Source organism: Mobula birostris, chromosome X (assembly GCF_030028105.1).
Source record: "Mobula birostris isolate sMobBir1 chromosome X, sMobBir1.hap1, whole genome shotgun sequence".
Classification (NCBI taxonomy): Eukaryota; Metazoa; Chordata; class Chondrichthyes; order Myliobatiformes; family Myliobatidae; genus Mobula; species Mobula birostris.
The window spans coordinates 7,787,747-7,811,382 of NC_092402.1; the positions used below are offsets into that span (position 1 = coordinate 7,787,747).

The 23,636-nt window shown below is 48.2% G+C and overlaps 1 protein-coding gene across 1 annotated transcript in view; it reads right to left on the bottom strand.

Annotated features, from left to right (window-relative positions):
* Positions 1–23,636, bottom strand: part of LOC140191853 (uncharacterized) — a 109,452-nt gene that overhangs the window by 66,315 nt on the left and 19,501 nt on the right. Inside the window, exons 5-6 of the mRNA XM_072249645.1 lie at positions 15,291–15,449; positions 13,287–13,435 (exon numbers count right to left, since the gene is read on the bottom strand). Coding sequence (XP_072105746.1) covers positions 13,287–13,435; positions 15,291–15,449 — 308 coding nt within the window. The remainder of the gene's footprint in view (positions 1–13,286; positions 13,436–15,290; positions 15,450–23,636) is intronic.

Consider the following 23,636-nt stretch of genomic DNA (forward strand, 5'->3'; position numbering starts at 1 on the left):
CTCGCGAATGCAAACACCTTATCAGCCAATCATGTGCCAGCGACTCAATGCCAAAAAAAAAAGAGCACACAGACATGGTCAAGAGGTTCAGTTGCTCTTTAGACCAAACACCAGAATTGGGGGGGGGGGGGGGGGGGTTGGGGGAAGAAACATGATCCAAGTGACTCTGACCTTGGAATGATTGTTGGTGCCAGATGGGGTGGTTCGAGTATCTCAGAAACTACTGATCTGCTGGGATTATTTACTTATTGAGATACAGCGCAGAACAGGCCAACAATCCCCCGATTTAGCCCTGGCCTAATCATGAGACAAATTACAATGACCAATTAACCTACCAACCAGCACGTCTTTGGACTGTGGGAGGAAACCGGAGCACCCGGAAGAAACCCACACGGTCACAGGGAGAATGTACAAGCTCCTGACAGACAGTGGCCGGAATTGAACTGGGTCACTGATGCTGCAGACTGCTGTGCTAACCACCACACTATCCAACACACAACAGTCTAGAGTTTACAGAGAATGGTGCAAAAAACAAAATAAAAACAAACTCCTGGATGCTCTGTGGGTGAAAACACCTTGTTAATGAGAGAGGTCCAAGGACAACGGCCACACCAGTTCAAGCTGACAGGAACTCAAATAACCAAGCGGTGTGCAGAAGAGCGTCTCTGAACACACAACACGTTGAAACTTGAAGCGGACGGGCTACAGCAGCAGAAGACCATGAACGTACACTCAGTGGCTACTTCATTAGGTCCAGGAGGGAGTTAATAAACTGGCCTGAGTGTACAGTATATACAACCCAAAAATAACTTTCTCTGTATTAGATTTGTTTCCACAAAATGGGAAATTTCTATACGTGATGGGCATATTGAATACATCCATGTAAAAATGAAGGTTTTCCATCTTTCCCCCACTCAGAGAAACTCAAATTAAACCAAAAATACTGGGGATCCACACCTATTGCCTCTATGTCCCAGGAACTCAGCAGGTCAGGCAACATCCATGGAGGGGAATAAAGAGTTGACATTTCCAACCAAGACCCTTCATCGGGACTGGAAAGGGGGGGGGGGGGGAGAAGAAGCTGGAATAAGGTGAGGGGGAGGGGAACTGAGCACAACACGCTGGAGGAACCTAGGTTCCGGCCCGAAACGTTGACTGATCATTTCCACGGATGCTGCCCGACCTGCTGAGTTCCTCCAGCGTGTTGTGAGTGTCGCTGTGACCCCAGCATCTGCAGAGTATTCTGTGTTTACGAACTGAGCACAAACTGGCAGGTGATAGATGAGAGCAGGTGAGGGGGTGGATGGTGAAGGAAGAAGACGCGAAACCGTAACAGATGCTGGAAATGCAGAGTGTCTGTGTGTGTGTGTCTCTCTCTCTCTCTCTCTCTCTCTCTCACACACACACACACACACTGGAGAAACTCAGCATCTGTGGAAAGGAAGAAGCAGTCGCCTTTTTTGGCCGAGACCCTTCCTCAGGACTGGAGAGGAAAGGGTGGGGGGGGGGGGGGGGAGAAGTCAGAATTTAAAAAAAGTCAGGGGGGACGGGAGGGTGATAGGTGATGCCAGGCAGGTGGGAAAGACAAAGAGCTGGAGAGGAAGGAATCCGATAGGAGAGGAGAGTGGACCATAGGAGAAAGGGAAGGGAGAGGGGACTCGGGAAGGTGATAGGCATGTGAGAAGAGGTAAAAGGCCAGCGTGGGGAATAGAGAATCCAACAGAGGAAAAAATTCCCTCCCTCTCCCCTCTCCTTCTACTGCCCACTCTGGCCTTTCACCTGCCTTTTCACCGTACCAGCCAGCACCCTTCCCGCCCCGCATCTGTAGAAGTTTGCCAGGGTTTTGGATGACGTGCCGAACCTCTGCAGGCTCCTGACATAACATCTCTGCCGGCATTCTGGATCAAAGTCAAGGCTAAATATCCTGAGATAGCCACGAAAGCACTGAAAACATTGCTTCCATTTCCAACATATCTCTGCAATGAATGTGACCAAAACTAATCGCGGAATAGACTGGACACAAGGAACCCCCTTCGAGTATCACTGTCTCCCGTCATCCCTCGATGGAACGGTCTTGTTGCAGGGAAACAAGCCCAGGGTTCTCACTGATTCAGCGATACTGGTGTGTTGCAAAGATTTTATATGTTCATACGGGGAAAATATGTGCTGTGTGTTTAATATCCAAACGTTACTTAAAATGTTATGATGCTATTGACTTATATAACTATATAACAATTACAGCATGGAAACAGGCCATCTCTGCCCTTCTAGTCCGTGCTGAACACTACTCTCACCTAATCCCACCGACCTGCACTCAGCCCATAACCCCACCATTCCTTTCCTGTCCATACAGCTGTCCAATTTTTCTTTAAATGATAATATTGAACCTGCCTCACCACTTCTACCTGTGCAAGGCTTCATGGTCATGGTAGTCTTACTCGGGGTAAACACAACGTATTTGACTGCTACTCTTGTCCGTTGGCAACTGTACCTCCACACCCCCCCACCCCCAGGGTCGGCCGTGTCCGCAAGAATATTGTCAATAATAAACCGGTCCACAGTGCAAAATAGGTTGAGGACCCCTGAGGTAGAAGGTACAGGAGCCTCAGTACTCACAGATTCGAAAACAGTAACTACCCCTCAACCATCAGGCTCTTGAACAAAAAGGCCTCATTTAAGGGTTCTGTTATATTGTTGTTTCATGTCCGTTATTTATTTATATCTGCATCTGCACAGTTTCCTGTTTACAGTTACTATTCTATAGATTCGCTAGGTATACCCACAGGAAAAAGAAACCCAGGGTTGTAAGTGGTGACACGTATGTACTCTGATAATAAATTTTACTTTGAACTTTGAAATTCCAAAGGCGTAGGTGTCAGGGTTGGTCACTGGTGGACGCTCTACGTTGGCATGGCGACACTCGCGGGCGGCCTCCAGCACATCCTCAGATTGACACAAATGGCAAATTTCACTGGATTTTTTTTTTTGGACAAGTAAAGACAATCTCTCTCAAATTCCCTTCAAGAGCGAGGAAGAAAGGCACAATGTGGCGACATCCTTGCATTCGACCTGACTGTTAAAACATCAACGGGGCTGAATCCCAGAGCGCTCTAATGACCTAGAATCACAGCCCACACGACGGAGGGTGGAGTTCAGTACAACTCCACGAGACCCTTGACTCAGCCACCTGCTGGGGCCACGGTCGGCCCAGTCAGGTTCAAGTGCAGTTTACTCGAGTACAGATTTCAGATGCAAACCCTCACCCCACCCCCAGGCAGAGTGGGGGGGGGTCTCTGCATGGATTTTCCCCTGTCCACGGCCACAGTGAAGCCCCCAGCATCCCAGCCAGAGTTTACCACTGAACCGATGAGAAAGAAGCTGTCTGTCACGCCTGGGCCTTTCTGCATGCCCGGGCTTCCCTACAGGATTTTTGGCAGTTCACTGGATACTCGAGCTTTGAAATTCAGAGTAAATTATCAAAGTACATGCACGTCACCATGTACGACCCCGAGACTCACTTTCGTGCAGGCATTCACGGTAGATACAAAGATATACCATAGAATCAATTAAAAAAATCTACACACAAAGACAGCCAACAATGTGCAGAAGAAGATAAAATGTGTGAATGCAAGAAAAGATTAGGTAGATAAATAAGTTCCTTGAAAGTGATTGCACTGGAGTCTCATAAGACCATAAGATACAGGAGAAGTAGGCCATTCAGCCCATCGAGTCTGCTCTGCCATTCAATTCTGGGCTGATCCAATTCTTCCAGTTATCCCCACTCCTGTGCTTCACCCTACACACTACACCCTTTGATGCCCTGGCTAATCAAGAACCTATCTATCTCTACCTTAAAGACATCCAAAGACTTGGCCTCCACAGCTGCTCATGGCAACAAATTCCACAGATTTGCCACCCCGACTAAAGTAATTTCTCGCATCTCAGTTCTAAATGGACGTCCTTCAATCCTGAAGTCGTGCCCTCTTGTCCAAGACTCCCCTACCATGGGAAATAAGTCTGCCATATCTAATCTGTTCAGGCCTTTTAACATCAGAATGTTTCTATGAGATCCCCCCTCATTCTCCTGAACTCCAGGGGAATACAGCCCAAGAACTGCCAGACGTTCCTCATACAGTAACCCTTTCATTCCCGGAATCATTCTTGTGAATCTTCTCTGAACCCTCTCCAATGTCAGTATATCCTTTCTAAAATAAGAGCCCAAAACTGCACACAATACTCTAAGTGTGGTCTCATAAGTGCTTTATAGACCCTCAACATCACCCTGCTCTTATATTTTCTAACACTCTAGAAATGAATGCCAACATTGCATTCACCTTCTTCACAACTGACTCAATCTGGAGGTCAACCTTTAGGGTATCTTGCACAAGGTACAAGTCTATTTGCATCTCTGCATTTTGAATTATCTCCCCATCTAAATAAATCTGCCTGTTTATTTCTTCCAAAGTGCATGACCATACACTTTCTAACATTGTATTTCATTTGCCACTTCTTTGCCCATTCCCCTAAACTATCAGTCTCTCTGCAGGCTCTCTGTTTCCTCAACACTACCTGCTCCCCCACCTATCTTTGTATCATTGGCAAATTTAGCCACAAATCTATTAATACCGTAGTGCAAATCATTGACATACATCGTAAAAAGCAGCGGTCTAACACTGACCCCTGTGGAAATCCACTGGTAACTGGCAGCCAGAATAAGATCCCTTTATTCCCACTCTCTGTTTTCTGCCCATCACAGCCAGTGCTCCACCCATGCTAGTAACTTCCCTATAATTCCATGGGCTCTTATTTTGTTAAGCAGCCTCATGTGCGGCACCTTGTCAAAGGCCTTCTGAAAATCCAAGTACACCACATCTACTGCATGTCATTTGTCTATCCTGTTTGTAATTTCCTCAAAAAATTGCAGTAGGTTTGTCAGGCATGATTTTCCTTTCAGGAAACCATGCTGGCTTTGGCCTATCTTGTCATGTGCCTCGAGGTACTCTGTAATCTCATCCTTAACAATCAATTCCAACAGTTTCCCAACCACCGATGTCAGGCTAACAGGTCTAGTTTCCTTTCTGCTGCCTCCCACCCTTCTTAAATAGCGGAGTAACATTTGCAATTTTCCAATCATCTGGTACAATCAATGCCAGAACCTCAGTGAAATGTACAACCGAAATGTGGCAAATGTTCAGGGAACATTTGCATGGCGTTCTGCATAGGCATGTTCCGTTGAGGCAGGGAAAGGATGCTAGGGTTAAAGAACCATGGTGTACAAAGGAAGTAGAAAATCTAGTTAAGAAAAGCTTATGAAAAGGTTCAAGAAACTAGATACTGTTGGAGCTCTAGAAAGGTTGCTAGGAACGAGCTTAAGAATGGAATTAGGAGAGCCAGAAGGGGCCATAAAAAGGCCTTGGTGATCAGGACTAAGGAAAACCCCAGGGCATTCTACAAGTATGTGAAGAGCAAGAGGATGAGCTGTGTGAGAATAGGACCAATCAGGTGCGATAGTGGAAACGTATGCATGGAGTCGGAGGAAGTAGCGGAGGTACTTAATGAATACTTTGCTTCAGTATTCATCAGGGAAAAACACCTAGACAATTGTAGAGATGACTTATAGCAGACTGAAAAGCTTGAGCATATAGACATTAAGAAAGAGGGTATCTGGAGCATTTGAAAAGTATTGTTGGATAAGTCACCGGGACCAGATGTGATATACCCCAGGCTACTGTGGGAAACGAGGGAGGAGATTGCTGAGCCTCTAGCGATGATCTTTGCGTCATCAATAGGGACGGGAGAAATACCGGAGGATTGGAGGGTTGCAAATGTTGTTCCCTTATTCAAGAAAGGAAGTAGAGATAACCCAGGAAATTATAGACCAGCGAGTCTGACCTCAATGGTGGGCAGGTTGTTGGAGTCCTGAGAGGCAGGATTTATGAACATTTGGAGAGAGATAATCTGATTAGGAGTAGTCATCACGGCTTTGTTAATTGTAGGTCGTGTCTTACGAGCCTGATTGAATTCTTTGAGGATATAACAAACACATTGATGAAGGTAGAGCAGTGGATGTAGTGCATATGGATTTCAGTAAGGCAATTGATAAATTTCCCCATGCCAGGCTCCTTCAGAAAGTAAGGAGGCATGGGATCAAAGGAGACCTTGCTTTGTGAATCCAGAATTGGCTTGCCCACAGAAGGCAAAGGGTGGTTATGGATGGTTCGTATTCTGCATGGAGGTCGGTGACCAGTGAAGTTCCGCAGGGATCTATTCTGCGACTGCTACTCTTTGTGATTTTTTTTTATAAATGACCTGCATGAAGAAGTAGAGGGTGGGTTAATAAGTTTGCTGATGACACAAAGGTTGGGGGTATTCGCAATAGACACTGCTCTACATACTGTCCTAACTCATCTGGAGAAGTGAGAATGCTGTTCTTGGACTACAGTTCAGCATTCAACACCATAATTCCATCCAGACTCGACAAGAAGCTCAGAAACCTTGGCCTTGACCCTGCCTCGTGCAGCTGGATCCTGGACTTCCTGTCAGATCGCCAGCAGGTGGTAAGAGTGGGCTCCCTCACCTCCACCCCTCTGACTCTCAATACAGGAGCCTCTCAGGGCTGTGTACTGAGTCCCCTCCTTTACTCCCTGTATACCCATGTCTCTGTCGCCACCCACAGCTCCAATTTGCTAATTAAATTTGCCGACGACACTACATTGATTGGCCTTATCTCAAACAATAACGAGGTGGCCTACAGGGAAGAAGTCATCTCTCTGACACAGTGGTGTCAAGAAAACAACCTCTCCCTCAATGTCGCAACAACAAAGGAGCTGGTAGTGGACTACAGGAGGAATGGAGACAGGCTAGCCCCTATTAACATCAATGGATCTGGGTTGAGAGGGTGAACAGCTTTAAGTTTCTCGGCATAAACATCACCGAGGATCTCACGTGGTCTGTACACACCAGCTGTGTGGTGAAAAAGGCGCAACAGAGCCTCTTTCACCTCAGACGGTTGAGGAAGTTCGGTATGGGCCCCCAGATCCTAAGAACTTCCTATAGGGTCACGACTGAGAGCATCCTGACTGGCTGCATCACTGCCTGGTATGGGAACTGTACCTCCCTCAATCGCAGGACTCTGCAGACAGTGGTGCGGACAGCCCAGCGCATCTGTACATGTGAACGTCCCACTATTCAGGACAGTTACAGAGACAGGTGTGTAAAAAGGGCCTGAAGGATCATTGGGGACCCGAGTCACCCCAACTACAAACTATTCCAGCTGCTACCATCCGGGATATGGTACCACAGCATTAAAGCCAGGACCAACAGGCTCCGGGACAGCTTCTTCCACCAGACCATCAGGCTGATTAACTCGGGCTGATCTGAGTGTACTCTATATTACATTGACTGTTCTATTTATTATAAATTACTGTGTTTGCACCTTGCACATTTAGACGGAGGCGTAACGTAGAGGTTTTTACTCATGTATGAGAAGGATGTAAGAAATAAAGTCAAAATCAAGTCAGAGGTTACAGTGGGACATCAATAGGATGCAGAATTGGGCTGAGAAGTGGCAGATGGAGTTCAACCCAGATAAGTGTGAAGTGATTCATTTTGGTAGGTCAAATTTGAAGACAGAATATTATATTAATGGTAAGACTCATGGCAGTGTGGAGGATTAGAGAGGTCTTGAGGTCCATGTCCATAGGACACTCAAAGCTGCTGCACAGGTTGACGGTGTTGTTAAGAAGGCGTGTGGTGTGGTGGCATTCATCAACCATGGGATTGAGTGCAAGAGCCGAGAGGTAATGTTACAGCTGTACAAGACCTTGGTCAGACTCCACTTGGGAGTACTGTGTTCAGTTCCGGTCACCTCACTACAGGAAGGGTGTGGATACTATAGAGAGAGTACAGAGGAGATTTACAAGGATGTTGCCTGGATTGGAGAGCGGGCCTTATGAGAATAGGTTGAGTGAACTCGGCCTTTTCTCCTCGGAGCGACGGAGGATGAGAGGTGACCTGATAGAGGTGTACAAGATGATGAGGGGCATTGATCGTGTGGATAGCCAGAGGCTTTTTCCCAGGGCTGAAATGGCTAACATGAGGGGGCGCAGTTTTAAGGTGCTTGGAAGTAGGTACAGAGGAGATATCAGGAGTAAGTTTTCACACAGCGAGTGGTGGGTGCGTGGAATGGGCTGCCAGCGAAGTTGGTAATGGCGGATACAATTGGGTCTTTTAAGAGACACTTAGATAGGTACATGGAGCTTAGGAAAATAGAGGACTTTGCAGCAGGGAAATTCTAGGCAGTCTTACGATAGGTCACACAGTCGGCACAACATTGTGGGCCGAAGGGCCTGTAATGTGCCGTAGATTTCTGTTTCTATGGATACTCTGTGGTCATCCTCCTCAGTAATCGTTACCTCACTTTAGATGCGATTGAGGGGGTGACCTGACAGAGTACGAGCACGGCGATCGGATCTCTGGCACTGAGCCTGGTTCCATGATACAGAAGGGAAAGAGGAAGATGAGGAATATGGTAGTCAGAGGGGATTCCATAGTGAGACGAACAGACAGGATCGGGTGCAGAGTATTCTGAAGGGAGAGGCTGAACAGCCAGAAGTCTCGGTACACGTTGGTACCAATGGCAGAGGTAGAAAAAGGGAGGAGGTCCTGAAGAGAGAATTCAGGGAGTTGGGTAAAAAGCTGAAAAGCAGGACCTCTTGGGTAGTAATCTCAGGATTGCTGCCTGTACCACGTGCTAACGAGTGTAAGAATAGCTTGATCAGGCTTATTAATGCGTGGCTGAGAGACTGGTGTAGGGGGCAGGGCTTCAGATTCCTGGATCACTGGGGCTTCTGCTGGGGCAGGTACGACCTGTACAAGAAGGATGGGTTGCACCTGAACCCAAAGGGGTCTAATATCCTAGTGGGCACATTTAATAGAGCTGTTCGGGAGGGGTTAAACTAATTTGGCAGGAGGGTAAGAACCAGAGAGATAGGGTGAGGAAGGGGAAAACAGAAATAAATCAAAGATAGCGTGCAACAGAGATTATAGAAAGAACAGGCAGGTGATAATCACAGCCAGTGGGATGAGTTACAGGGCAATAGAGGTGTGGTGCAGTTAAAACAGAAAGCAGCAAATACTGGACTGGAAGTGTTGTATTTGAATACACGCAGCATAAGGAATAAAATGAATGATCTTGAAATTCAGCTACAGATTCCAAGTATGATGTTGTAGCCATCTCTGAAACTTAGCTAAAGGATGGCTGCCATTGGGAGCTGAACATCCAAGGAAATACAGTGTATCAGAAAGATAGGTTAGTAGGTAGAGGGGGTGATGTGGCTCTGTGTATAAGAAATAACATTAAATCATTAGAAAGGGATGACATAGGATTGGAAGGTGTAGAGTCTCTGTGGGTTGAGTTAAGAAATGGCAAGGGTGAAAGGACCCTAATGGCAGTTGTATACAGGCCTCCAAACAGCAGCCGGGATGTGGATTACAAATTACAGCAGGAGATAGAAAAGACGTGTCAGAAGGGGAATGTCATGATAATCATTGGGGATTTTAACATGAAAGTGGATTGGTAAAACCAGGTCAGTACTTGACCTCAGGAGAGAGAACTTGTAGAATGGTGTAAAGGATGGCTTTTTAGAACAGCTTGTTGTTGAGCCCACTAGGGGATCGGCTGTACCGGATTGGGTATTGTGCAATGATCTGGAGGTGATAAGAGACCTTAAGGTTAAGGAACCCTTAGGGAACTGTGATCACAATATGATCGAGTTCACTTTGAAATCTGAGAGAGAAGAAGTAAATTCCAATGTGTCGGTATTTCAGTGGAATAAAGGAAATTACAATGGCATGAGAGGGGAACTGGCCAAAGTTGACTGGAAAGGGACATTTGCAGGAGGGACAGCAGAGCATCAATGCCTGGAGTTTCTGTGAAAAATGAGGAAAGTGTAAGACAGATATATTCCAAATAAGAAGAAATTTTCAAAGGAAAGGACACTATCGTGGCTGACAAGTGAAGTCAGAGTCAAAGTAAAAGCAAGAGAGAGGGCATACAAGGAAGCCAAAGCTAGTGGGAAGATAGAGTATTGGGAAGCTTTTAAAAACTTGAAGAAGGAAACTAAGAAGCTCATTGGGAAGACGAATTATGAAAGGAAGCTGGCAACTAGTATCAAAGTAACTGAAAGCTTTTTTAAGTATATAAAGGGTAAAAGAGTTGAGGGTAGATATAGGACCAATACAAAATGACGCTGGAGATATTGAAATGAGAGATGCAGAGCTGGCAGAGGAACCGAATGTGTATTTTGCATCGGTCTTCACAGTGGAAGACATCTGCAGTATACTGGACATTCAAGAGTGTCAGGGAAGTGAAGTATGTGCAGTGAAAATTACGACTGAGAAGGTGCTCAGGAAGCTTAATGGTCTGAGGTGGATAAATCTCCTGGACCTGATGGAATGCAGCCTCGGGTTCTGAAGGAAGTAGCTGGAGAGATTGCAGAGGCACTAACGATGATGTTTCAAGAACCGGACCCCCAGAGCAGGCCAGCGTAGCCCCAAGGGCTTGCTCGTCAGTTCATCTTGTTAGTGGGCACAGAGCACAGCAGACAAGTGAGTGCACAGGAGTCTAGAGATCTACGGCATATTACAGGCCCTTCCGCCTGCAATGTTGTGCTGACTCTGTAACCTACTCTAGAGACTGCCCAGAATTTCCCCAGCGCATAGCTCTCCATTTTTCTAAGCTCCATGTACCTATCTAAGAGTCTCTTAAAAGACCCTATTGTATCCACCTCCACCATCGTCGTCGGCAGTGCATTCCACGCACCCACCACTCTCTGTGGAAAAACTTACCCCTGACATCCCCTTGGTACCTATTTCCAAACACCTTAAAACTGTGCCCCCTCATGTTAGCCATTTTAGCCCTGGGAAAAACCCTCTGACTATCCACACGATCAATGCCCCTCATCATCTTGTACACCTCTATCAGGTCACCTCTCATCCTCCGTCGCTCCGAGGAGAAAAGGCCGAGTTCACTCAACCTACCGCGGGACTGAAGCAGCAGGAGGAGGAGCGAGGGGCTCGGGAGAGCGCTGAGAGCTGGGAAGCAGCTGAGGCGAGTGTGCTTTAAAAAGGAGGGCGGAGGGCAACTGAAGGGTTAAACAGAGTGTTGATTAGTTGATTAGAGGGGGTGAGTACTTGAGATAATTGGCAGGGACAAATAAAAGGAGGGGTAACTGAAGAGGAGCGGCCAGTGTGTGAGTGGCTCAGGGTAGGAGCGGAGCTTTGAGGCTTCGGTGAGCTGAGGCTGAGGACGAGCCTGCTTCCAGTGAGGTAAGGCCGGGTAAGTTCCTTTAATTAATTTAATTACCTTAGGAGTAGGTCATGGAGGCAGCAGTTAGGGCAGTCGAGTGCTCCGTTTGCAGGATGTGGGAAGTCAGGGTGGGCACAATTGTCCCTGATGACTACACCTGCGAAAGGTGCATCCAGCTGCAGCTCCTGACAAACCGAGTTAGGGAACTGGAACTGGAGCTGGATGAACTTCGGATCATTCGGGAGGCAGAGGCAGAAATAAACAGGAGTTACAGGGAGATAGTCACCCCTAAGAGTCAGGAGATAGGTGACTGTCAGGAGAGGGAAGGGGAAGAGACAGAATGAGCAGAGCACCCCTGTGGCCGTTCCCACCAATAATAAGTACATCGTTTTGGATACTGTTGATGGGGACGACCTACCAGGGATGAGTTGCAGTGGTTGCGTGTCTGGCACCGAGATGGGACCCTCAGCTCAGAAGGGAAGGAGGGAAAACAGGAGAGCAGCAGTGATAGGGGATTCGATAGTTAGGGGGACAGATAAGAGGTTCTGTGGAAGAGATCGAGAATCCCGGATGGTCCGTTGCCTCCCTGGTGCCAGGGTCCGCGATATCTCGGATCGAGTTCTCGGTATTCTCAGGAGGCAGGGTGAGCAGCCGGATGTCGTGGACCATGTAGGGACCAATGACGTGGGTAGGAAGGAGGAGGAGGTCCTGCAAAGAGAGTTTAGGGAGTTAGGTGCAAAGCTGAAGGACCTCCAGGGTTGCAATCTCAGGATTGCTACCCGTGCCACGTGCTAGTGAGGCTAGAAATAGGAAGATAATGCAGCTAAATACGTGGCTAAGGAGATGGTGCAGGAGGGAGGGCTTCATGTTTCTGGACAATTGGGCCTTGTTCCAGGGAAGGTGGGACCTGATCCGACGGGACGGATCGCACCTGAACTGGAGGGAGACTAACATCCTTGCGGGAAGGTTTGCCAGTGCTGCTCCGGGGGGTTTAAACTAGATTTGCAGGGGGAGGGGAACCAGAGTGTTAGAGCAGATAGTGGGGTGGAGGAGGATAAAGGTCATGCGATGACTGCATGTATAGACAGAAATCAAAGCTTTGTACATGATAGAAATGTTCTCAGATGCATCTATTTCAATGCAAGGAGTATTGTAGGAAAGGCAGGTGAGCTTAGGGTGTGGATTGGCATGTGGGATTACGACATTATTGCTATTAGTGAGACATGGTTGCAGGAGGGGCAGGATTTGCTGTTTAATGTTCCGGGGTTCTGTTGTTTCAGACGTGACAGAGGGGGAGGGATGAAAGGGGGAGGAGTGGCATTGCTAGTCAGGGAAAATATCACAGCTGTGCGTAGACAGGACAGCCCGGAGGGCTTGTCTACAGAGGCCATATGGGTGGAGCTGAGGAATGGGGGAAAGGTGTGACCACACTAATAGGGTTGTATTATAAACCGCCCAATAGTCAGAGAGAATTGGAGGAGCAGATCTGTAGAGAGAGAGAGCACACCGATGTAAGAAACAGTAAGTTGTAATAGTAGGGGATTTAAAACTTTCCACATATTGACTGGGACTCCCACTGTAGTGTTGTAGTGTTCTGTGGTTCTATGCTGAAGGAGAATACAAGAGAGGAAATCAAGGATCTGGATGCACAAGGAGTTACTGAAGCCTGGGTCTTGGAGATTATTGACGTTTCGAGAGCATGATAGAAATTACAAATGGAGTTTACCCAAGGGACCAGAGTACAGATTTCAGAGGCACCCCGCCCTCCAGGCAGAGTGGGGGCCTTTGCTTGGATTTTCCCTGTTCCAAGGCCACAGATAGCAACACTGCAGCCTCCAAATATCCCGGCCAGAGTTTACCATTCAACCCATGAGAAAGCAAGCTGCCTGTCACACCGAAGGCTTCCCTACGTTATGACAGCAGTTCATCGGCTGCTCGGGTTGCCGGGTGCCAGAACAAAAGGCAGGCAGTCCCCTACCTTGCCAGCTCGTCCTCCTTGGCGCCAATCTCCGCCCTGAGCCTCTCGTTCTCTTGCTGAAGCTGTCTCAGCTTGTCCCCGTCCTTCTCGTTCTTCTGTTTCAGCTGCTCCAGCGAGGCCTGGGCTGACTCCACCTGGGCCAGCAGGTCCTGCAGAAGACGAGGAAGCAGATCTGATGAGCACTGGGGATTCTGCAGATGCTGAAAACCCAGAGTTACTCTGCAAAACTTTGTGCAATATGGTTATCTGCACAGTGTGAATGTTCACCCATTACCGTGTAATATTACAGCAATTCTTCCACCACCACCTTCGCAGTATGAACCCGCAAATCTTGTCATCTTTGATTTGCAAATCTTGTGCAACTTATTTTTAACTCACTTTTTTTTATTCTTTCTTACTTCTAATATCAGTATATCTGTGCACTTGTAATGCTACTGTGACACCAATTTCCTTTGGAACCAATGAAGTATCTCTCTATCTATCTGAAAACAACACACAGAATGCTGGAGGAACGCAGCACGTCAGTCAGCACTTGTAGAGGGGACTAGCCAGTCGATGTTGCAGGCCGAGACCCTTCACCAGGACAAGAAAAGGAAGGGGGAAGAAGCCAGAATAAGAATTTGATCATCTCCAACCTGATGGCATGAACATCGATTTCTCTCCCTTCTGGTAATTTCTCTCCCCCCCGGCCCCAACCCTTTCTTGCTTTTCTTATTCACCTTTCTGGTTATCCCTCACCTGCCCATCACCTCCCTCTGGGTTCCTCACCCTTCCCTTTCTCCACTGGTCCACTCCCCTCTCCTGTCACGTTCCTCCTTCTTCAGCCCCTTTAGCTCTTCCACCAATCACCTCACAGATTTCTCACTTCACACTGCTGGAGACGTGGGTTGTGACCAAAGGGAAAATGGCTATCGTCACTTCGTGAAAGGGTGTCTATTTGGTGTGTCAAAGACGAAACTTGGGGGAAAATGGTGAAAATGGTGAAAAAAAACAAAGAAATATCTACCTGAATTGGGGGGGGGGAGAAGAGGGGGGGACAGACTCTTTCTCTCTCCCCCCTCCCCCCATACTGAGGGCAAAGTTCCTTTTTTAAAAAAATAACACTAGGACACAAGAGATTCTGCAGACGCTGGAAACGCAGAGCAACACACAAAATGCTGGAGGAACTCGGCAGGTCAGGCAGCATCTAAGAAGGCACCCATTAGTCTTGTGAGACCATGGATCTATGCCTGCAAAGTCTTCACTCTCCAGGGCGCAGGCCTGGGCAAGGTTGTATGGAAGACCGGCAGTTGCCCATGCTGCAAGTCTCCCCTCTCCACGACACCGATGTTGTCCAAGGGAAGGGCATTAGGACCCATACAGCTTGGCATCGGTGTCGTCGCAGAGCAGTGTGTGGTTAAGTGCCTTGCTCACGGACACAACACGCTGCCTCAGCTGGGGCTCAAACTCACGACCTACAGATCGCTAGTCGAATGCCCTAACCACTTGGCCACATGCCCACATCTATGGTAATTAATAAACGGTCAAAGTTTCGGGTCGAGACCCTACACTTGGACTGGAAAGATGCCAGAATAAGAAGGTTTGGGGGTGGGGGGGAGAGAGAAGGAGGATAAGCTAGAAGGTGATAGGTGATTCCAGGTGGGGAGGTGGGTGTTGAAGTAAGAAGCTGGGAGATGATGGGTGGAAAAGACGAAGGGCTAGAGAAAGGAAAAAGGGAGAAAGGAAAAGCAGGTGGGGCAGGGGACATCAACTGAACCTCTTGACCATACCTGCATGCTTTGATGCACTGAACTGCTGCCACACGATTGGCTGATTAGATACCTGCGATAACGAGCAGGCGTACAGGTGTACCTAATAAAGGGGCCGCTGTGCGTGCACAGGTCGGAAAATTTTCATTACTTGAAATCAACTGAACGAGATTAACAGGGAAGATACTCGAGAGAGAAATTCAGACGGGGTCAGTCGCCAGGGGTACCGACAACACACCCAGCAGTCTCAACCCACCTGATTCACCTTCAGTGCTGCGGAATTCTCCTCCCTCTCTCTCGCCGCCTGCGTTTCGAGCTCTTTGATCTTTCCCCTCAACTTCGCGTTTTCCGTGGTCAGCCTCTGATTGTTCTCCCTCAATTCATCTTTCTCCCGCTCTGTTTCTTCCAGTTTTTCCTGTTTGCCGGAGGGAAATAGGAGACAACGCGTCAGACCGTCAGACGTCTGTTAAAACGCACAGCTTCAGCAGCAGCTCGCTGTCTGACATAGAACTCACCCCGCCCCCCCCCCCCGTTATGTCCTGCGTCTAAAGTACCCAGTAACTTCGCTGCTCTCCTGTTCTGAGCTTAGGTAAGTGGATATAACGTGGGACAGCAAGACCTGAGCAGCCAATGAGTGAAACAGGAGACACAGGTTTTTAAAAAAAATGGGTACGTTAGGTATTGATTTGAGAAGTGAATAGCGATACACTGAATCGGAAGTCTAGCTAAACAAGTGTTCGTCTGAGCTACCCAAAACCACTAGACTGTACATTTTTACCCTTTAAATAAACAGACGCTCTGCTAACTCCCTCCATCCCTGCCCAATTCATAAATAATGAGGCAGCGGACAGAGAGGAAGTCATCTCTCTGACACAGTGGTGTTGAGAAAACAACCTCTCCCTCAACGTCGCAACAACAAAGGAGCTGGTTGTGGATTACAGGAGGAATGGAGACAGGCTAGCCCCTATTGACATCAATGGATCTGGGTTGAGAGGGTAAACAGCTTTAAGTTCCTCGGCATAAACATCACCGAGGATCTCACATGGTCTGTACACACCAGCTGGGTGGTGAAAAAGGCGCAACAGAGCCTCTTTCACCTCAGACGGTTGAGGAAGTTCGGTATGGGCCCCCAGATCCTAAGAACTTCCTATAGGGTCACAACTGAGAGCATCCTGACTGGCTGCATCACTGCCTGGTATGGGAACTGTACCTCCCTCAATCGCAGGACTCTGCAGAGAGTGGTGCGGACAGCCCAGCGCATCTGTACATGTGAACGTCCCACTATTCAGGACAGTTACAGAGACAGGTGTGTAAAAAGGGCCTGAAGGATCATTGGGGACCCGAGTCACCCCAACCACAAACTGTTCCAGCTGCTACCATCCGGGAAACGGTCACAGCATAAAAGCCAGGACCAACAGGCTCCGGGACAGTTTCTTCCACCAGGCCATCAGACTGATTAACTCGCGCTGATACAACTATATTTCTATGTTATATTAACCATCCTATTATACATAATACTTATTACAATTTACTATAATTTGCACATTGCATATTTGAACAGAGATGTAACAAAGATTTTTAGCCCACATGCGCTACCTAAAGTGCACAAAACAGTGCAGACATTACAATAAATAATAAACAAGACAGTAGGCACAGTAGAGCGCGGTAGGCTGGTGTCAGTCCAGGCTCTGGGTATTGAGGAGTCTGATGGCTTGGGGGAAAGAAACTGTTACACAGTCTGGTCGTCAGAGCCTGAATGCTTCAGTGCCTTTTGCCAGATGGCAGGAGGGAGAAGAGCTTGTGTGAGGGGTGCGTGTCATCTTGGCTCTCAAGTCAATAGAATACAGAAAATCACAGCACACTACAGGCCGTTCAGCCCACGATGCAGTGCTGACCTTAATATCTGGTTTGAGCTCGATCTAACCCTTCCCTCCATTTTCCTATCGCCCATGTGCATATCCAAGAATTTATTAAACATCCCTAACGTGCCTGTCTCTACCAGCAGAGCGTTCCGCACAGCCACCTGTCTCCGTGAAAACTGCTGTTCAAGTCAAGTCTATAAACAAGTCTGCAAATGCTGGAAATCCCAGCAACACACAATGCTAGAGGAGCTCAGCAGGTCAGGCAGCATCAATGGTTAAAAAAAAAAGTACAGTTGACATTTCGGGCTGAAACCCTTTCTCCTCCCCTTCCATGGCCTTCTGTCTCTTTCACCAATCAACTTCCCAGCTCTTTACCTCATCCCTCCCCCTCCAGATTACACCTATCGCCTGGTGATTCTCCCTCCCCTCCTCACACCTTTTAAAATCTATCCCTCAGCTTTCTTTTCCTCCAGTCCTGCTGAAGGATCTCGGCCCAAAACGTCGACTGTACTTCTTTTGCAGAGACGCTGCCTGGCCTGCCGAGTTCCTCCAGCATTTTGTGTGCAAGCCAAGCCATTTGACTATACAGATGTATGTAACGTATACAGAAATGAGACAACATTTCTCCGGACCGGGGTGTAAAGCACAGTAGCACACAGAAAACACGTATGACACATGAAGGCAAGGATAAAAATCTGCAGATGTATCACACATACATAACAAACTAAAGTGCATTAATATTAAATATTGACAGCTACCGAACAGATTAACCGGTGACGCTTCGAGTATGATGCAGCAGGGAGTTCAGAAGCCTAATGCCCTGAGGGAAGACACTGCTTCTCATCCTGACTGTTCTTGTTTTTCTACATCGCAGTCTCCTGCCTGATGGTAGAAAGTCAAAGAGAATGCTGGATGGATCCATGACAACACTAAGGGCCCCGCGTATGCAGCGCTCCTGATACATGTCTCCGATGGACGACCGGGACACCCCTATGATCCCCTCAGCTGTTCTCACTGTCCTTTTTTTTTATTGTTTTATTGCGAAGTTACAGTGAAAAACTTTGTTTTGCACGCAATCTTCTGGTAAGATGGCGGCACACTTGACCGAAGCAGTTTCTACGAGGTCAACCGGAGGTGTTATTGTCCTTTTTAAGCACATTTGTTTTCTTTTCGCCCCTCTTTTTACCATCGCAAGACCCTGCAGGACATTAAGAACCTGTCAGCAAGCTGCTTGTGGTCATAGCAAGAACCAGGCCTCAAGCCTGTTTACAGCCCACCAGGAGGGAGGCCGTCGGAGTCCGTATGCAGTGTCCGAGGCGGTGCAGCATGGCGTCGAGCTGGAATCGGTGCTGTCCCCCCCCCAGTGTTTGCTTGGCAGAAGACAAGCCATATTGTCCTGGTTGTGGCTAAGACGCCGATCAATCAGCTGTTCTTGCTCCTGTGAAGAATACCCAATGACTTGGCCTCCACAGATGCACGTGGCAATGAATTCCACAGATATACCACCTCCTGGCTAAAGAAATTCCTCCTCATCCCTGTTCTAAATGGACGTCCTTCTATTCTGTCTGTGCCCTCTGATCCTAGAGTATTCCGGGCCCGCACTATAGGAAAACATCCTCACCACTCTCTGAGTGAAGACTCTTCCCCTCACGTTCCCCTTAAACATTTCACCTTTCACCCTTAACCCACGACCTCTGGTTGTAGTCCCTCCCAACCTCAGTGGAAAATGCCTGCTTGCATTTACCCTATCAATACCCCTTGTAATTTTACATACCTCTATCAAATCCCAGTTGACAACTGTCCCGTATTTGCTGGGACATCCCATATATTGGGCTAAATTGGTTTGTCCCGCATTTCCCCCGCTAAGGTAGAGCGTTCCTATAAAACCTTTCGTGCCGAAATGGTGTGAAGCGAAGAAGCAATTACCATTAATTTATATGGGAAAAATTTTTGAGCGTTCCCGGACCCAAAAAATAACCTAACAAATCATACCACATAACACATAAAACCTAAAATAAATAACACTAACATATAGTAAAAGCAGGAATGATATGATAAATACACAGCGTATATAAAGTAGAAATAATGTATGTACAGTCTAGTCGGGAAGATGAAGGCAAAACCGATTGGTGGGAGAAAAAAAAATTGGCACGTACGCACATGACATGCACACGTCAGGCATGCGCACACAGGTGCCCACGCAAGGCTTCATGGTCATGGTAGTCTTTCCTGGGGTAGTGTGTCCCGGGATTTGACTGCTACTTTTGTCCCTTATTTGGGAGTGAGAAAGTTGGCAATTCTAACTGTAAAAGACATGTTGAGGTGAGTTTAACCCTATTTGAACACCACCCCCGGTTGGCCGGCCTGCAAGAATATTGTCAATATTAAACCGGTCCGCGGTGCAAAAAAGGTTGGGGACCCCTAGTGTAGAGCATCTGAGAAATCTTGGGGTCTTTGTCCATCGGACACTCTAGAGCTGCTCCGCAGGTTGACGGTGTTGTTAAGAAGGCGTATGGTGTGTTGGCATTCATCAACTGTGGATTGAGTGCAAGAGCTGTGAGATAACGTTACAGCTGTATAAGACCTTGGTCAGACCCCACTTGGGAGTACTGTGTTCAGTTCTGGTCGCCTCACTACAGGAAAGATGTGGATACTACAGTGAGAGGACAGAGGAGGTTTACAAGGATGTTGCCTAGACTGAAGAGTGGGCCTTATGGGAATACGTTGAGTGAACTCAGCTTTTTCTCCTTGGAGCAACAGAGGATGAGAGGTGACCTGACAGATGTGTATAAGATGATGAGAGGCATTGATCGTGTGGATAGTCAGAGGCTTTTTCCCCAGGGCTGAAATGGCTAGCACGAAAGGACACAGTTTTAAGGTGCTTGGAAGCAGGTACAAGGGGGATGTCAGAGGTAATATTTTCACACAGACAGTGGTGGGTATGTGGAATGCACTGCCATCGAAGTTGGTGAAGGTGGATACAATAGGGTCTTTTAAAAGCCTCTTGGGTAGAAGCCTAGAAAAACAGAGGGCTATGTGGTAGGGATATTCTAGGTAGTTTCTAGAGTAGGTTACACGGTCGGCACAACGTTGTGGGCTGAAGGGCCTGTTCAATCTTATTGGTATCTTTCCTGTAGGTAGGTGACCAGAACCGCATGAGATACTCTAAGTTCGTCCCCAGCAACGCATTATACAGCTTCAGCAGAACATCCCAACTCCTCAAGTTATTTTCAGCAACTTCCTCAGTTAATGTCTTACCGAGAAAAAGTTTCAGGCAAATGCTTCACTCAAGGCAGTGGGAATCTGGAACTTCCTGAGTGAGGGGTGTTCGGGCTGAGACCCTCTCAGAATTAAATAAAACAACGTACCAAATGCTGGAGGAGCTCAGCAGGTCCTCCAAACACTTGGAGGACCTGCTGAGTCGACGTTTCGGGCAGAGACCTTTCATCGGGACTGGAAAGGAAGGTGGAGGAAGTCAGGAGTTAGAAGGTTGCGGGGTGGGGGGGGGGCCTCCAACCTGATTGACATGAACATTGGTTTTGCTAACTTCTGGTAATTCCTCCCCCACACCCCTCTCTCTTTCCACTCCCCTTTGTGGCTGTGGTATATTTGGATTTTCAAAAGGCTTCTGACAAGGTCCTACACAGGAGATTAGTGTGCAAACTTAAAGCACACGGTATTGGGGGTATGGTATTGGTATGGATAGAGAATTAGTTGGCAGACAGGAAGCAAAGAGTGGGAGTAAACGGGACCTTTTCAGAATGGCAGGCAGTGACTAGTGGGGTACCGCAAGGCTCAGTGCTGGGACACCAGTTGTTTGCAATATATATTAATGACTTGGATGAGGGAATTAAATGCAGCATCTCCAAGTTTGCGGATGACACGAAGCTGGGTGGCAGTGTTAGCTATGAGGAGGATGCTAAGAGGATGCAGGGTGACTTGGATAGGTTAGGCGAGTGGGCAAATTCATGGCAGATACAATTTAATGTGGATAAATGTGAGGTTATCCACTTTGGTGGCAAGAACAGGAAAAGAGATTATTATCTGAATGATGGCCGATTAGGAAAAGGGGAGGTGCAACGAGACCTGGGTGTCATTTTACACCAGTCATTGAAAGTGGGCATGCAGGTACAGCAGGCGGTGAACAAGGTGAATGGTATGCTGGCATTCATAGCAAGAGGATTCGAGTACAGGAGCAGGGAGGTACTACTGCAGTTGTACAAGGCTTTGGTGAGACCACACTTGGAGTATTGTGTGCAGTTTTGGTCCCCTAATCTGAGGAAAGACATTCTTGCCATAGAGGGAGTGCAAAGAAGGTTCAGCAGATTGATTCCTGGGATGGCAGGACTTTCATACGATGAAAGACTGGATCGACTAGGCTTATACTCTCTGGAATTCAGAAGATTGAGGGAGGGTCTTATTGAAACGTATAAAATCCTAAAGGGATTGGACAGGCTAGATGCAGGAAGATTGTTCCCGATGTTGGGGAAGTCCAGAATGAGGGGTCACAGTTTGAGGATAAAGGGGAAGTCTTTTAGGACCAAGATGAGGAAAAACTTCTTCACACAGAGAGTGGTGAATCTGTGGAATTCTCTGCCACAGGAAACAGTTGAGGCCAGTTCATTGGCTATATTTAAGAGGGAGTTAGATATGGCCCTTGTGGCTAAAGGGATCAGGGGTATGGAGGGAAGGCTAGTACAGGGTTCGGAGTTGGATGATCAGCCATGATTGTACAGAATGGCGGTGCAGGCTCGAAGGGCCGAATGGCCTACTTCTGCACCTATTTTCTATGTTTCTCGCTCCCCTCTTCGCCCATCTCTTCTCTTCACCTGCCCATCACCTCCCACCGGTGCCCCTCCTCCTCCCCTTTCTCCCACGGTCCACTCTCCTCTCCCATTAGAATTAAACAGCGACACACACACACACACAGATCCGTGCACATGCACACAGACACGCTTGCGCAGACAAAGATGACATACAGACACATATACACATGTGAAACAAACGAAAACAAAGAGATAAAATAACACACATACACACAAACCTAAACACACACAAGTCCAAAATGCACACACATACTGCTGTGCCCAAACACAGGCACACATGGGTCACACACAGAGACACACATACCTAAACACCATCACACCCACACACAACATAATACCTCACACACGTACACACAGACCCTCTCTCTCACACTCACTCACTCACAGTGCTGCAGGAACTCAGCAGGTCAGGGAGTATCTGTGGAGGGGATTAAGGAGTTGATGGGCTGGGATGTTTTGGACTGGAAAGGAAGGGGGCTAGATGCCAGAATAAGAAGGTGGAGTTGTGGGGGGGGGGGCAAGGAAGAGAGCAAGAAGTTGGGGTGGGTGGGGGGGGGCAAGGAGGAGAGCCCGAAGGTGATAGGTGGCTGTGGCAGAGAGTCTGGGTGAGCACGTGGTTGAAGTGAGAGGGCAGCACGAGATCACGTGTGGGGGGCTTTCACTGAGCTCCCGTCCGGGAGAAGATGTAAACCTCTGCAGGGCAGGGCGTCTCTCCAACAGGCTCCGCGGCGGGGCGGCAAATCGTAAACGCGAGAGATTGGGCAGATGCCGGGAAAGCCCAAGACCCCGGCCGCAGACCAGGAGAAGTTAGGGCGACCTACCCTTCGTTTTCCCCTCGGAGAATGATGGAGGTATTGTCGGGCGGCGCGCTGGCAGAGCTGGTTACCCAGCTGTACAGAGCAGGCTTCGATTCTTCCTGCTGTCTGTCAGGATTCCCCCCCCCCCCACCCCCACCCCGCCCCCGTGACCGCCCGGGCTTCCTCCCGCGATCCGGTGCAGATCACAAGTCCCGGTTATGTGATTGATAACATACAACATGGCACACAATCTCTGAAGAGTATTGATAATGACCGGGGAGGGTCACCCGTCTTGTAAAGACACTGCCCAGAAGGCAGCGATGGTAAAACCACTTCTGTGGAAAAATTCGCCACGGACAACCATGGTCATGGAAAGACCACGATCGCCCACGGCATACAACATGGCACACAATGATGACATCATACGACATGACCACATGATGACATCATACGACATGACCACATAATGATGACATCATATGACAGCGGGGGGGAGAGGAGAGAGGATATCTCATTGAAACCTATCAAATATTGAAAGGCCTGTATAGACTGGAAGTAGCGAAGATGCTTCCTATGGTGGGAGAGTCTAGGACCAGAGTCAGAATAGAGGGGCGTCCATTTAGAACAGAGATGAGGAGGAATTTCTTTAGCCGGAGAGTGGTGAATCTGTGGAATTCGTAACCACTGGCGGCTGTGGCTGTGGAGCCCACTGGGTACATCTAAGGCAGAGGTTGATAGTTTTTCCCTCGACTGGTCGAGGCACAAAAGGGCACGGGGAGAAGGCAAGGAGATTGGTGCCAAGAGGGGAAATGGATCAGCCATGGTGAAATGGCGGCGCAGGCTGGGCAGGCCAAATAATTCGGCTCCCGTGTCTTGTGGCCGCATTTGCAGAGAGCGCAGGCACGGTCCTGAGAGGGCAGGAGGCTGGGAGTTTTGGGGAACCGAGAGGAGCAAAGCTGATGAGCCGTGGGCCACGGTTATACTGGGCAGTGGGCCGGGCTGAAGCCCACCTACCCCTGCCCCGTTCCTCTACGTCCCTATCTGCACCCCGACCTTCCAGACTCACAGCAGGAGCCGGCTGCACGGTGGGATGTCCAGCTGCTGCCCCTCACCACTC